General features: G+C 44.2%; 1 protein-coding gene across 8 annotated transcripts in view; it reads right to left on the bottom strand.

The window, feature by feature from the left end:
* Nucleotides 1-16,011, bottom strand: part of CAMK2G (calcium/calmodulin dependent protein kinase II gamma) — a 119,710-nt gene that overhangs the window by 9,333 nt on the left and 94,366 nt on the right. For 3 of the 8 annotated variants that reach the window (XM_050975938.1, XM_030241016.2, XM_050975939.1), the window contains exons 14-18: nt 6,658-6,726; nt 5,011-5,055; nt 4,308-4,356; nt 2,140-2,253; nt 360-485 (exon numbers count right to left, since the gene is read on the bottom strand). In XM_050975938.1, the coding sequence (XP_050831895.1) occupies nt 360-485; nt 2,140-2,253; nt 4,308-4,356; nt 5,011-5,055; nt 6,658-6,726 (403 nt within the window). The remainder of the gene's footprint in view (nt 1-359; nt 486-2,139; nt 2,254-4,307; nt 4,357-5,010; nt 5,056-6,657; nt 6,727-16,011) is intronic. The other 5 variants (XM_030241017.2, XM_030241019.2, XM_030241021.2 and 2 more) reach the window with 5 other exon arrangements.

Raw genomic sequence — 16,011 nt, 5'->3', positions numbered from 1 at the left:
CGGCCGGGGAGCGCTGCGGGTGCGTTCGGCGAGCACTGTTCACGGCCGGGGCCGAGCTGGACCCGGCTCTGTGTCCCCGGCGGGCCGGGCCGGGGCGGCGGCCGCGGGCGGGCCGGGCTGAGGCGGCCCCGCTCCCCGCCCCTGCGCGTGGCGCCCCCCGGCGGCCGCCGCCGCTCCCCGCACCCGCTCCTGCGGCCGCCCCCCCGCCGGACCGATGGCGCCAGCTCGGAGCGCCCAGCCCCGGCCCGGCTCGGACGGACGGGGTGAGGGGCAGGGGAGGAGAGAGGAGGGAACTTTACATCTAGGGTAACTAGCATGAGTTGCACTACTCCACTACTGCTACCCAGCTGCTAACTTACACGGTGCTCGGTTAAGTACAAAGGGAACTACTGGAGTTAGCAAAGGCTCCGACCGAGCACGCTCTAACTCCAATGTCTGCCCTGGGCTGTCCCAGGCATGGAGCTTCTCTTCACAAGACTGTGTAGCTGCAAAACAAATGTAAGCGTTAAAATAATAAACGGACAAAAATTAGAAAGTAAAATAAAAACCAACAAAGAAGTACAGACACACACAGCCCCAGCCCCAGCCAGCACACAAACACACCCACATCCCAATAATTTCTACCTGCTCTCCTGCCTCTGTCACATCACTTGGGCCAGACACTGCTTGGCAGGGGCCACCCGGGCACTGGTGCAAAAAAGCACAGCAGGAATTGCACCAGTGTTGGAGGAAGTTTGAGGGTGACCTAAAACAGTGGCTGGAGTAGTGACAGCAGCACAAGGGCAAGTACAAGATGGGGTTAAAGAAAGTAGGGATATCCAAATCACTGCACATCTCAACTTGGAGGGAAGTGAAGTGGGAGGACACTGACCCACTTGGCAGAGAAGTGATTCAGCACTCCTCAGTGTACCAAGCAGGGCCTTGCTATGAGCAAGAGGAAGGAATTGATAAGAGAGCAGTGATGGAGAGCTCACAGCAAAAGGACTTCAGAAGAGATCATTTCCCTTCCATTCTGGCTAGGCAAAACACTTTTCCTATTGCACCTTACAAACCAGCGGTCTGACATCCTTTGAGCTACTAACAGATGCTCCAGCTGCTGTATCATAGGAGATACTGGTGCTGTGTGTAGAAAACCAGGGAAATACGACAGGAAGAGACAGAGGAGGACACGCCTGGTTCTTCCTTCCTAGACTGACCTGAATGGAATCAAATATTCCAGATGTTCCCAGCTCGCAGTAAAGAGCCTTCTACTATTGCTTTAAAGTCAGGCAGCTAGTACAGTATGTCTGTGTAGGAGAAAGGCTGTGAATTCCATCTAGATTTTCTCCAACCTAATAGCTTTTTTCATATGCATTTTTCAGAGTTTTTCAGCCACAGGCTCCTCTACAGAGCTAGCAAGTTCAGTAGATATCAGGCAGAACTTACCATAACTCATAGACTAACCATAGTACCAGCTAACTGAGCTAAAGACAAACACACAAGGTAAAGCTCGTGACAGACAAATGCTCTTCAGAGCCAACATTATCCCAGAATTTTCACTCATAGCACCTGATAATAGATTAAAAAATGTTTTGGGGTCTTTCAGGAGCCACAGCCTCCCTTTCAAAGCACCTTAAAGTAGTCTGAAAAAACTGGTTTTTGTTCCTTTGGTACTTCTGAGCACCATCCATGTCAGAAGTCCTCAGAAGTTCTGATGAGTGAGACTGAACTCAGTCTCATACATCCCCTCCATAATCACATAAGGAGACCTGCACCACTGACCCCATTTACCACAAGGAAAACTAAGAGATGCAGTGACTTGCCCAAGGAAACCCCAAAAGGCAGTGTCTCTGCAGAGAACTCCACATCTCACCCAGATGAAAGCAAGGGAATGAAATTAGCTAGGATGAGGTTTTTGGTGGTTTTGTTGTTTTTTTTTTTTTCAGATAGGGAAGGAAATGTTTGGAAAATTTCAGTGTGCAAAGGAGGGTATTTTGCAGGAAGGGAGATGATTTCTTTGTATTCTGGAACACTGGAAATGGAAAATCAACATATTGGAAGGAAGTTGAGGAAGGGAAAAATCTTAGGTAAGGAGAAATGGGAAGGGTGGAGGAAGGGGTGAGAAAAAGATGCTGTGAAGCACTGCACCCCTGGACTTACTGGCTGAGAAACAGAGAGAAAGCTGGGACTGCATGGACTCAGTCTGTGTTTTGCTCTCACTGTGCCTCCGTCCTTCAAGCACTGAGCTGCCGTCCCCGGTGGAGAGAGGGGGAGCTAGCATGGCAGGGAATTAAAACACAAACACAAACAAAACACGCAAGTTCAGTAAATAAAAAAAGAGAAAGTAAATAGGAGAACATTAAAGAAACCACAATGCTGGGCACAAAACATGCAGGAGTATCCTCCAGGGCAAAGCCAAGTAGACAGCTCGACAACATGAACCTGCTGTGCAATTTAGAACAACACAAGGGCGGGGGGTGGAGGAAGAAGGACAACACGCACTGCCTTTAGCCCCACCACAGTGGAAACAACATATCCCTGAGGCAACTGCCACTGATGGATAAAGATAACATCGCCTACAGCGCAGCAGAACTGATCTGTGTATCCTGGTGTCTATTTAAAACAAGAAGTCGGCAGAGGAACTGCACAAGCACTTCCCCTTTTCTGAGAGTCATGGCTATGTAGAGCACTGAGAACTTCCACACTCCCAAACCTTTAGGTCTACTTAGTTTTGCTCAAGTGCTTGCTTATCTTAAAATGTGGAAGGGCAGGAATGGAAAAAGAACACTAGTGAACACAGCTACACTTAAAACTGGAGGACTAAAATTACCAGAGCTGGCCACAGCACAAACCACGACTGTGCAAACTCTTTCCCTCCCAATCACCATTCAAATGCTCCCTTCTATTAAAATCATAACAAAAATTTCTAACCTCTGCCAAAAAAAAAACCAAAAAACAAAACCACAAAGCACAGTTTTGATCTGTAGCAATGTAGTCCTGTACAACTCTGTACACTGACCAGCTGCCTTCCTTCCTACCCACCTTCTGTTCCAGTCCTAGACTTCTTTTCCTTGCAGCATTTGTATTCCTGACTTACAACACCCATTGGCTCAGCTAGCTCAACCATGGAACCTCTCCAGAATAAAAAGTGCCACAGGAGACAAGGTTCTGGACAAATACCCATTCTGGATGGCTATCCAGAAGAGCTGATAAATCAAATTTATTACTACTCTATGAAACCCATCCAGTTCCCGTCACTCAAAGCTAGGTTCCTAAACCACAGCTTACTCTTTGGCAAAAAGGTGGGAGCTAGAACACTGTCCTGCAATGAGGCCAGATCTTATCTGAAACAATCTCTATTGTAGAGCTCATTCACTCACTGGCATGTGTTTCTGCTCCCTGTAATTCCTCAGAAGAGGAGCCAGCAGCTTGTGACAAGCCACAGGAAAAGCATCACGAATTACCCCACTGACAGATGTGACATTGCTGCTACATCACAGGGTCAGCACTGATTCTTCCCTGGGTATGTAACTCAGATGAACTACAGGGAGAATGAGAATACCTCTGCCTCAAAATGCAAGTTATTAACACATTTGTCTCAGAATGCAAACTACCTTCACCCATCTCAAACTTGATTATTCAGGAAAATGTCTGCTCATCCTTCATTAGGGAGGTTAGGCAAAAGATAGCTGCTCAAACAACATGAGCAGATATGGAACTTGGAGCTCCTTCATATAAGAGGTTTACAAGCACATGATATTTATGATATGGTCACTGAAAGATACAAAAACTCTTCTCGGCCTCTCCCTCTACTGATATTTCAGTCAAGGACAACAGGCAGAGAATTATCTTCATCTTAAAAAAAAATAGACCCAAAGAGAAAAAAATAACAAGGGAAGTCTTTGCATGTCGCAAAAGATATTCCCAGAATGGGGTTAAAAGGGAGATTGAGAAGTAACAGAGAGGTTTCAGCTCTCTGTAACCTACAGGGAAGTAGAAAAAAACAAGCAGAGTTCAAACCTCAAGGGGCTGGTAGGGATTTTCCACACCTAGAAATGGACTGGAGATGAACAGATTATGATATATGCAAGAAAAGAATTCCAACCCTGAGACAAAAACAAATTAGCTCAGTGTTTATATACCACAGAGGCCAAGTCAGACGGTTCCCCAATGCATGGTCCCACTGTGACAGGAATGACAGCGTCATGGCGAATTTATGAACTGAGTCAGACACAGAAATCTGGGAAGCTAGTTCAAGGCAATGATTGAATCTCTAGAATTCCTTGCCTACAGTTAGCTGTATTAGAAATTACAGGCAAAATACCTACCTTTCAGATCCTCATCTTCAGTTGTGGTGTTACAGCTCTCTGTGGAACCCTGCATGGCAGAACAGAGCATTACCAGGCATCAGCAGTCAGGACAATGAGCAAATAGTTTGATTTCTTTGTGAAGAAAGATGGGGAAAAGCACAAAAACTTTGGCAGGGATGGAAGGGAGAGAATGATACAAGGAAGATTTGAATGTAAGCAGGCCAAATACAAAGCATAACATAACAGCATCTCTGCTCAGCTTTTGCATGTTCGAGCTCTTAATCCAGAACTATTACAAGTGTGGAAGTTATCAAACTCTGTCAAATGAAATCTAATGAGAGCTGCTTCTGTTCAGAAGAATAGCCACAAGAAGCTAAAGAAGGGCTCCTAGGCTTTCTTAGAGGAAGTGTCCATTTGCAGAAGAAAAAAAAAATTAAAAAATTGCGTAAGTGCCTGTATCTCCTCTTCCATCCCACATATGAAAGAGAGTGGTGGTTATACACCACAATAGGAAAGATGTGTTACTATCTGAACAGTTGCTTTTACTCAGCCTCATTCAGAGATCCACAGCCATATAACACAACCCTCCTAGTCTACTGTCATCAGTATTCAGGAGCATGCTACAAACTAGACACTGGAAAAGTAGAATCTGAATTAAGACACATGAAGACAAGAACAAGAGAGAAGCAGAGGTTTTTCTAACAACACTCCTATCCCTTACCTTTATGCCATCTGTAGCATTATGGACAACAGTTGTTTGAGGCTCCTAGGAAAGGATGGAATAATCATTAAACTCTAGTTCCAAAGCATTCTCTAATTTACTTTCACTCCCCAGCAAGTGGAGAAAAGGTGACTGACATTAAAAAAAGTCAAATCAAATCACAAACTTCAAACATCACACGTGTGCCTGCGTGCGTGCGCACACACTTCCTGCACAGGTTTCATTATGAGAGAGGCTGCACTAAAAGCTACAGTCACAAGGAGACAAAGCCCCCAGCTTCCCTGCAACTGCCCCTAATTCCCAATTCGCTTCCAGTGAACCAGGCTGGCACAGACACCAGGGGGCAACCAAGCAGCCAGTCTGCACCCTGTGCAGCTGTTCATGAGGTAATGACCCCTCAGCAGCACACTCACTGGAAAATGCTTCAGAAAAGGAAAGGGGGAAGAAAGGATAATCCTGGGCTGGGGCCTTTGTCTCCCAGTTTTTTGGAAAAGTTGCTGGGTATTTTACCCTAAAAAAGGGACATTCATAATTTCCATAATAAAAATAGGATGAGCCAGACCACCTCAATGCCTCTCAGAGAGGAGTTGCTAAGGAACTGTGAATAAAGGCACATTTTTCTAAAAGTCTCTGAAATGAGCTCCATTTTCAATAATAACCATATTTAATAATTTAGAAAGGCTCTATCAATATCAAAAACATAATGAAAAAGCTAGTGAAAGGAAAGCAGAAAATTATGAAGTGTCCCAAGAATCCTTCATTCTACAACAAAAAAAAACCCAGTACCAAATCCCACCCTCCCATGCCCCAAAAATACCAAATCCAACTCTCCAGAGACAGACAACAAAGAGCAGCTACCAGGCCTATGGGTGCTAACTAGCTCCTGCACTCATCCCTTCATTACCAGGACAAGACTTCAGGATCTTGCACCATCTCCTCCCACTGCTGTTGTTTTTGCTGGGTGGCTCAGCAAGGGCATCAGGGACAGTGCTGGGCAGTGCTGCACACTCACCCATGTGCCTCTGCCACCTGCTGCACTGCTGCCTGATTCCACAGGTACTGAGGCAGGCCAAACACCCAAGCTGCCATTCAATGTACTTGGCACTGGCACTGTACTGGCACTGTAGAGTTTGCACACAGGCCAAACAGAAAGTGCCAGCCCAGCAAGTCAGTGAGCTGCAGGAGATCAGCACTCAACTGAGCAGGCCAAATGGGCCAGCAAAGGATTCTTCTAAAAACCATTTGTCTGCCATTTCCTCTCTGGTGTCCTGAAGTCCATCCTCCATTTCCTGAGTGTTGGAGAGTGGATGGAGCTTGACACTCTCTTCTTCAAAACCATCCTCCCCAAAGCCAGCAGGAACAGTTGAACGGGACACACAGAACTATACAGGGGTGGCACACGGGGAAGTCCAGGCAAGCTGCGATCCCCACATCCAACCACAGCTCTGCTCAGCACCCCCATCCCAAAGCCTGTGAGGCTGTGATCAGGCCCCACAGCAGCACAGGGACACACAGAACGAAGCCAAAACATAAGCTGAAACAGAGTGGCACAAGCAGCACTCGGGAAGGGGCTTGGAAGGAGAAGGGGAGAGGACAGAATCAAAATTAAACAAAACAGGAAAAAAAAATAGCGGTTGGGGAAGATACCATGGACGTCTGCACTGGGGGTGTTTCTTTTGCAGTGCTTACTATACTGGTTTTGTTGTTGCTCTGTGGCTGAGACAGAAAAACATGGTTTTAGTTCCCATGCTGGGCAGCAGAGGCAGCAAGAAAATGACAGTATTGCTTCAACCCCAACCATCTCCTCAGACCCAACCCTCCCCACAAGCTCAATCACCAAGAAGAGGGAGGAAGGAGGAGTGCTGCCCCAGTTGCTGGACTTCCTCCAGAGGCAACAGAAGTTGTAAGGGATGTACCAAAATTCAAATGTGAATGGACTGCTTGAGCTGTAAGGAAGGAGAACAGAAGGCAAAAAGGCAGCAGCCCAAAGGGGTAGGGAGAATCCTGCAATGAGCACTAACAAAAAATATCTGAAGGAAAATGAGACATGGCAGCTGTCCTGAGAGAAAGAGACTACAGAAGTGAGAGATACACAGAAGTCATGGTCTCAAACAGAGCACAAATGGGAGTCAAGTCTGAGGTGTCCCATAGTGTACAGAAACAGTTCTAGGTGAGAGTTCCAGGGAATCTAGTGAGCCAAGTACAAGTGTGGTCAGCCCGAGAAATGGTAAAGAAAAGGTAATGTATGATATGTTGTATCCCTGCTGTAACCAGAACAAAGAGACTTCAGAACCAAAATATTGAAAGGAATGGGATTGGGACATAAGGGAAAGGCCATATTGTTCCACAAGTAGGAAGTTCTCTGGATGGTGCCCAGAAGCTTTTCATCTCTCCCTTCTTCATACTCTCTTGTAGCTGTGGCAGGAGAATAAAATCTCAATTTTCTGCATTCATACAGCACAACAGTGAGGCCATCACCAGCTTGCTGAAAAGAATCATCCCATTGAGTCATGCAAGTCAGGAATTATCCAAGTCTATGTTTGTAGGAAGCCAAACCTATCCCTAAGTACAGGGTTCCTAGCCCACAAATCCAGCCCACATGTGCCCCCCACACCAGGCTATGTCTCTTTTGCCGCTGGATGCCAGCAGCAGCAAGGTCAAAATTGTCTCTGCAGAAGCCTCGCTCACACTCCCTAGTTTACAGATTAGGGCACCTGATGGGAGCTCACAGTAGTGTGCCCTCATTGCAGTGGCTCTCTATCCCACTCAGGGAGTGCAAACTCATACTGCAAAACATTAGGCCCTCATCATCACACCACAAACACCACAAAAAAATGGAGAAGTGAAATGCTAAGCTGGAAAACATCTGCCAAAGGTATAATTATGTCAACCAGTAACAGATCTTATAAGACCGAGACTTAACAAACTCCTACTAACAATTCAGCTTTTCTTCACAAGCAACAGGTTAACTATCCTTTTTGGAGAGAGAGAGAGAGGAGAAACAAAAGAGGAAGATGGGGCAGGTGGAGGGGGGAGGAAGTAGAAGAGAGAGGCAGAAATTAACTCTTTAGAAGTCTGTGGGAAAAAAAACCCCAAACATTTACACTCAAACCCCAACCTAAGAAAGAAGAAATACCACAGAAGTGATGGTTTTCTGCCTCTTTCTATACATCCCTGCACTGTCCTAAGACTCTGGCCTTCCAAGAATTTTGTTTTATGCATGTATTTCCAGTCTGATGGCAGAAGAGATAACAGGTCACCATAGATGTCTAAGAGGAGCAGATCAACCTGAAAAAGTTAATCCCAAGCTATTTTGTGGCACAAACACAAACTTCTAACAATGATCCACCTCTCCACACAGCACTGAGGCTCTTGTACTTCTTCAGAAACAGTCATCCTAATGCAGAGATCTATCTTCCAAACCTCTTCCAGTGAGAGGAAGGTAACCCATTTTTCTTAGCCCACTGGGATAAGAAGATAAAATTAGCATGGAAGAAGTTATACAAAAATAATTCCACTGTTTTGGAAGGCTTTATAACTAAGGCCAAATGGGAATAAACCCCAACAAAATGACCAAAACCTAAACAAACACACACGAAGCCACTGTTCCAAATAAAAAGTTGACAACAGCCTGTTAGGAGTGTTATGTTGCCTTACAAAGTACAAAGCCCCACATACTCAAAGCACACAGCCTACCCTCCACAGTCTGCACTGAGCACCCAGCTCACCCACGATATTCTTCCCCAGCCAGTGGGCAGAAGACAACCAAGTATCATGTTTGCTAGTCCAGAATTGGATAGCATTGTACTAAAGGACAGTGTCCCAATGAAATTAGAGGCAGCTTAGCCTGCATGTTTTTCACAGCTCTTTCTCGGGTGAAGGAAGGTCTCTGACATATTGAGCTTCCTGCACACACTCACATCATGTGGCCATTTAACCAGGTGCTCTTCCCTGGAAGAAGCTAGCCTTTCCTTTCCAGAGGTGCAGGCAGCACAGCCAACTCTTACCCCTCCTCCCCTGCTGCTGCCAGCCACCATCAGTCAGGGTACAATGCTTGATAATTCTGTACAACTCAAGTTAAAAGAGGCCCATTCACCTAAAAAGGTGCTAGGCCCTTCTTAAGATCTGTAACACAATTCGCTTTGGCACAGCAGTTGGCAACATTTCCTGAGCTCAACAAGAGACAGACAGACAGGCACGAGCAACACAGAGGGTGCAAGAGAAAGAAAACAGACCAGTGCTCATATCGTAGGGGCACACACATGTAGCCAACTACAAGAAACTACCAATACATGGGCTATTATTCTGGTTATTCAGCCACTTTCACTGCTTCCATGTTTTCAGAGGTTGATGCTTACCTGGCTTACATATCCCAGCTACTTTAAAACAATATGCAAAGGGAATTTAAGTATTGCTGGCAGAAGGGCAAGAAAGGCAAAGTGAACTTCTGCCCCACATAAAGGCAGGGCTGGAGAAAAGTTAGTCACTCACTTCAGATTTTCAAAGCAGTAGTTTGGGATTACTTTTTCTGTGGTTTTTTTTTTTTTTTTCACAGTTTTAAGGTGTCATTGAAGGAAGAAAAGGAGAAATGTCTTCCAGGTGGTAATGCAAAAACAATTATTCTGCTGTCTTGGTATTGTAACGTTCCCACCTCTATCTGAAATGGGAGAAATCTTTTCTGTTATTTTTCTGTGCATAGGAGATAATACAATAACTAATTCTTGTCCTTTGGTTACTGTTCATATCTTGGTGTCAAAGTGTGTCATTGGGCTGTGTATGGCTTCTGACAATATGACACTGGCCAATTTCCTCTCTGGACCCTTGAGAGTGGATTTGACTATGTTTTTAACAAATTCTACAAATGCCAAACACCTTGATGAATGAAAAAGGAAATTAACAGGAGGGGGGGGGCAGTTACTGGGTATTTGGTCATGCTGGGATACATAAACAAGATCAGGACAAAAGGAAGTTTTGGATTATAAAGGCTCTGAACAAACCTTTTCTGTAAGTACGCTAAAAAAAGAAGTGACCAGCAGCTCTGAGATGCCCAGTGGTGCTGTGCCCACACATTTCATCTGAACAGTGGAGCCCCATCAGTCTCTGCCACATTTGGAGTGACTCCCAGTTTGTTCTACACTGCAAGACTCCTATCAAGGAGGACAGCACCAACACCAGGCAAAGCACCTGTTCCTCTTTTTGGCACCTCTGCAACAGAATGACAAAGCCTCCTGTCCAGGCAAGGCACACATCTGCTCTGCTGAGCCCAGGAGAACCACTGTCTTTTTTCATTTTGCACTCAGAGCAGGCAAAGTCAAACTGAGTTGCCGGCAGCTGGATTTTCTGCACAAAATGGGAGCTGTATGTGGCCAGAGGATCCCAGAGCCCTTTTTGTGAGGACACGGACCCCTGGGTGCACACTGATCCCCCCGGCCGCCCCTTGCACGGACATGCTATGTAGGGTGATGAGCACAAGCCGAGCGTGCATGGCATGGAGAATGGCGGAGGCACGAATCGCAGGCAGCTTACGGGAGGTGCTCACCATCAAATGCACACTGGAGCTCGACTTCCTTTTCTGGACACATCATTGAGAGAGGGAAAGAGAAGGGAAGAGAGGAGATGAGAAGAAAAGCACAGAAACTATTCACACATTAGTGTGCCAGCAAGGGCCCCCCTGCCAATAATGCTCCCCTGAGGCAGGTATAAGCAGCAGCAGAAATGCACAGACACGGAAAAAAGAAACAGAGAGAGAAGTCACCATTAAAGCACAAGACTACACACCAGGGGAAAGGGCAGGGCTGAAGACCCCCATCTCCTCAAACACTGAGGTCAGAATATAGGTGCCCCACACACTGATGTAAGGGGAGAAGAAGAGCACAAGACGTGGGATACAGGGCGGTGTCTCTCTGTGCTCTCCCACCTCAGAAAATGGGGCAGCTTCCCCAGCCAAACTGAAGAGGTAGGCAGAAACCCCGTGTGTTCACATTTGGAGAATGCAGAGGTGTGTTTGCAACTCAAATTAGAGGTTAGGGAGGAGGCCACAACAGAAAAGCACACACAGGGACTAAAGAAAGAAGAGGGAACTTGTGTGCATAGCATGGGGAGGAGAAAGGCTCCCTCACATAGAATTTGGGCCTGTTTGGAGAGGTAATGCTCAAACAAGAAAGACAGAAGCACTCAGCAGCCAAAACACTTTGCACTCTCAGATATTGGGAGAAGAACAAACAGGTTCAAACACTACTCAACATTCTTGGACTCTGCTCTTGTTCAGTGGCATCTTCAGTCATCTTCAAAGACACCTTCACACCAAACTGCACTCTCCAGTAAATGCGGCTCAGCATGCACTTCCCTCCTCTTTCACTAAACCCTTGGTGTCATCCAGTTCAAGCTGAGCCTGGCAGTCTTTCAGTATTACAATGCTATGCCTTCCCCTTGCTGTCTCCACGTACATTTTCCATCTGCCCTTCTCCTTTGGTACTATCTAGGCTATTTCTCTGCTCCTTACTACAATTGAGCCTACAGAGTGGTACAGCACAGCACACCTCATGTCAGTCAAAACCCACGATGGTGTGGGCTCAGTTCTGTAGCTCTGGACTCCTGCACACTACCACAGCACCCCCTGGAGCAGCCTATGAACACAGAACAGGCCAGGAGCTGCAGCTCCCCACTTCATACACTTACTGAGCCTTCACAACTCTTACCTTGAATATTGCCTTCATCCCTGTTATCCTCACATCAGAGCTCAAGCACACACACACACTGGCATGTGTTTGAAAGCAGAAGTGCCCATGTTCACCTCACACCCAGACCGCATTCCTAATCATTCCATACAGTCCACAGTCACATAGCCACTGCATGAACAGACTCAAACTAGCAAAGCTTCTACCTCATCTGATCATTAATTCCAGAACAGACTCTCATCTGTTCACCATTTGGTTCACAAATCTTCCATTTCATGGAGGCACAACACAGGGCTTGCCATGACATTATGTTTCTTCTCATTTCTTTCATGACAATTTAGCTTCTTCAGAGGCTTTTCCTCAAGCTAGAACTAAAATAGCATGTGCATGAATATAACACTTAGACTGCTATCAACCCAGAGAAATCCTTGTACCCCATCACAACAGGGAAATTTTAACTGGGAAAAGTGAAAATTCACAACAATGAAAAACTACTGCTTTTACTTTTAATGAATACTGTAAGCTGCAGCAGACAAAAAGAAACTATATGGATACTGAGGTAAACATGTCTCTAAGAAAGACCATCTCATTTGAAATTCATATAGACTTCCAGTTAGTTACAAAAGAAAAAATGGACAGAAAATGTTAAGATACAAGCAAAAGGTTCAATAGGAAAAGAACCAACCATGCCATGCGGAAAACAAACACCCTCCTACACAGAGGCACAAGTAACACTGACACATGAGGAAACAGAACCCTCTGCAGATCAGAACTTAATTAGAGTACAAGCTAAATTTAAAACAGTGTTAGTCTATTACAGGGCATGATGTAGTGTAGAAATCCCAGAAAGCACATTATTACTGGCTACTATAATAACATGGGGAAGGAAAACTAAAAGGCTGGCAGTACTAAAAGGGCAGGGGGTGAGGTCTGTGTTACGACCAGAGCATGAAAGTACTACTAAAACACAAGACAGGTTAGATAATGCCAACATGAGGAACTGGCAGTAAGTGCTAAAGCATCAAAATTTATTAAGTTAAATCATATACAAGGAAGTTACTAAACCAGGTCAATCTCCCAGTACATCTTAACAGCTGTATCAGAACCATCTATTGTTACCTTCCCAAGGTGACTAGCTGAGTGAGCAAAGCTTTTTGTTCTTCTTGTAATGTGACTGCAACTTAGCAAAGTAAATAAGAGATCAGAAGTTTAGTTATAGAGTTCTCTTTGCCTTCTGTAAGACTGAACCCTCTAAGAACTAGTAAGAAGGGTAGAGATGTCTCAGGGAATGAAATAAAATTGTTAAAGGCAGACACAGCCTATGGTAAAGTACCTCACTGATCACTTTAAGGGTTTCCCTACATCTGAGGGACAAAACATTCTCCCAAAGCATTACAAACAACAAACCTATGGATGAATGTGCATTACAGTTCTATTTTTATTATGTGTGTGAATTTTAGGTGTTCATCTCTCAAAGAGGAGCAGATTCTCTACAGTGCAACTTAAGGAACAGTCTTGCTTTAGGTAACAACAGAAGTCAGCAGGTGACAGAAGACAACGTGAAGAATCACTTTCTCTTCAGCATGGCAGCAATACTAGAAATGGTGAGTGTAAATCATTACACAGCACATACTAAAACATACTATAAGAAATAGAGTGATTCCAACCAAGGTCCCATTCACAAACCTGGGAACTTAACATGGCTATTTTATTTTTATGACAGCTTTCTGTGTTTCCATCTTCTACATGCAGTTCTCCCCCAGTCTGATCCTGACAGTATTTATGTTAAAATATCATGCTTGCAGCAACTCATATTCCTATTGAGAGTATAGTCATTTCAGAATGGTAGAACTTAAGGTAGGAAAAAAATGTTGAACTGAAACCAGATCATCATAGTGAGAGTTATCTTGAACCAGCAAATTTGAGGTCCTATTTCTATTTCTGCTTTAGCCCTTTTGTGTGATGCTGAGCAAATAATTTAATCTTTGTCAATCCATCTCCTCTCTTGCCCTTTTGTCAGCTTGTCTATTTAAATTGTAAGCTAAGAGGCAGAGATTTTCTGCTTAGCCACCACTAGCTAAGCACACTGGACCCTTGATCTCAGCTGGTGTTTCCAGGCATTACAACAATGCAGTGAAAAAACTGACTGCATCAAAGATGGATATAATGTGCTACTGGATGTCAGCGCTTAAACAGATCTAAAGCACTCCCCAGGTGTCTTGCATAACACTCTGCTGTTCAGATGAACTTGAGCTCTCCCTGTTTAGCTTCACCATAAACAATCAGTTACACTTTAAACAGTATGGCTTTAAGATTATAACAAATCCAGATACAGAGATAGGAGCATTAACTCCTGTTGGTCACTATGTGAATGTTACTTGACCCCTGCAGATTTCATAGGTTGCTTTACCTTGCTACTGTGCCTTCTCTGTTTTAGGCATGCTTTGACCAACTGCTTCCCAGCAGCCATGCCTGTTTACAGAGCATCCTTCCTTCCCCACATACTCTTTACTGGGCAAAGGGCAGGGAAAGTGGTACACATCAGGCATAAAATGTACACTTACTGCAATATTCCTTACAAACATCAAAACAAATGGTATTTGGTACCTCTTTGCAGTTATGTAACATATAGGGCAGATTTTAGAACATTAACCTTGTTAAAGCAAATGAATGGATTTTTCCTCTTTCAGTTGAGTTCTCCTTTCAGCTGTGCTATTCAGCTTTTACTGGGAAAGAAAACAGTGCATGTGGCAGAAAGAAAAGGTAGAAAATCAACAGACTTGGTGGAGCATTGCAAGTGAATGCTGTTAAAATCTCCTGCATTCCACAGCATGCTCCACAATTCACTATCCACATAGTGTTACAGTGGGCCTGAAGAACATTATTGATATAATTTTGTAAGTCATAGTCACAAACCCAAGTGGTCAGAAGTAAACAAGAAAGAAAAAAGAGCTTAGAGAAGGACCAATTAAAAAATAATTACCATTACATGCTTAATTGAAAATGGGACTTTGTGCATTAAAAAATTCTGGTTATAGAAATGGGTCTTACAGGCCCTGCTCGAACTGGAAACACACACAGCCTCTCACAGCAGGAAGTGAAATACCCCTTTGGAAAAAAGGGAACATGACTCTTTGAAGTGCTACCCAGAAACAAAAAGAAAAAATTCAGCAGTAGGACTGTAACACTCTCTACAGGGAGCCCAGACCCTGACAAGCTTAGAGGAAGGACACTCAGCATAAAGTGTCCTTAATCTTCATGCAGGTGTTTACCCCAGCCCACTCCTTAACCCCTCTCACCTTGCAGTAGATGGCAACTCCACATAACAGTCATAAAGGGGAAGAAGAAAGCAAATAATCTGATTTGAAAGTATCTAAAGTAAATTTTTTTAATGATAGATACACAATGTTGCTCATAAATTTAGAATCTTAAAAAAATACCTGGGACCTACAGAGATGACCACAAGATAGGTGGTACGTTACAGGGGCTCTGCAACTCGTCACTCAGTATCTTCTAGCCTCACTTTCTGGATTTGAAAGCAGAAAACCATATTCCTTGGGGATAAAACTTGGGCCTTCCTGCTGCTACTCCAACAGCTTGGATCCAAATTCTGCTTGATGAAAGTGAGTGCAGCACTACAAAGGTTTGGTGAGCAGGCAGAATTTAAGATTCAAGGCAGTTGAAATCATTCATTATTTAAGATAATGGAAAAGTTCTCAAGTGCCAAGCTGATGAAATATCTACCAATTAGCAGAATTAGTAATTGAAATAGAAGCAACAGTGCAAAATGAAAACCAGGAATGCTTCAAATAAAATTTGGAAAGGAATTTTCTGGAGCGGGCAGTCATATCTATGGAAATTTATCAAAACAACCCCAGTGTGGACATACTAGTATTGGAATTTAAAAAAAGAGTTTATTTCCTGTCCTCCCCTCCTTATTTAAACTTCTCCCACTGCCTTTCAAAATGATCTGATCCAAGTAAAATGCATGCATCCTCCCTGCTTTAGTGCTAAGCTTTCTTCAGCAAAGAATTTGAGGCTATTGCTAGAGAAACAATAATTGTGCTTTTATTTTAGAATCAGCTCAACACAACTCATGCTAGATGCTCATATCACCACGTATGACTACCAAATCATTCCTCTCTCATTTATGCTTTGTCAGCAAGTCCACGGTGTGCCTTGCATCAGAAATTCACCAACACACTTTTTCATGGAGTTATTTGGAATAAATACTATGTAATAGAAATTCCTACTATCCTTGTCAAACAATGCAGAATTCTAGCACAGTCAGTTCTGAATACCAGCCAAAACAAGGGAAAGTTAC

The sequence above is a fragment of the Serinus canaria genome, chromosome 6 (assembly GCF_022539315.1).
Source record: "Serinus canaria isolate serCan28SL12 chromosome 6, serCan2020, whole genome shotgun sequence".
In the NCBI taxonomy this organism is placed as follows: domain Eukaryota; kingdom Metazoa; phylum Chordata; class Aves; order Passeriformes; family Fringillidae; genus Serinus; species Serinus canaria.
Note: the sequence above shows the minus strand (reverse complement) of the source record. Positions and strands in the feature narration are given on the sequence as shown.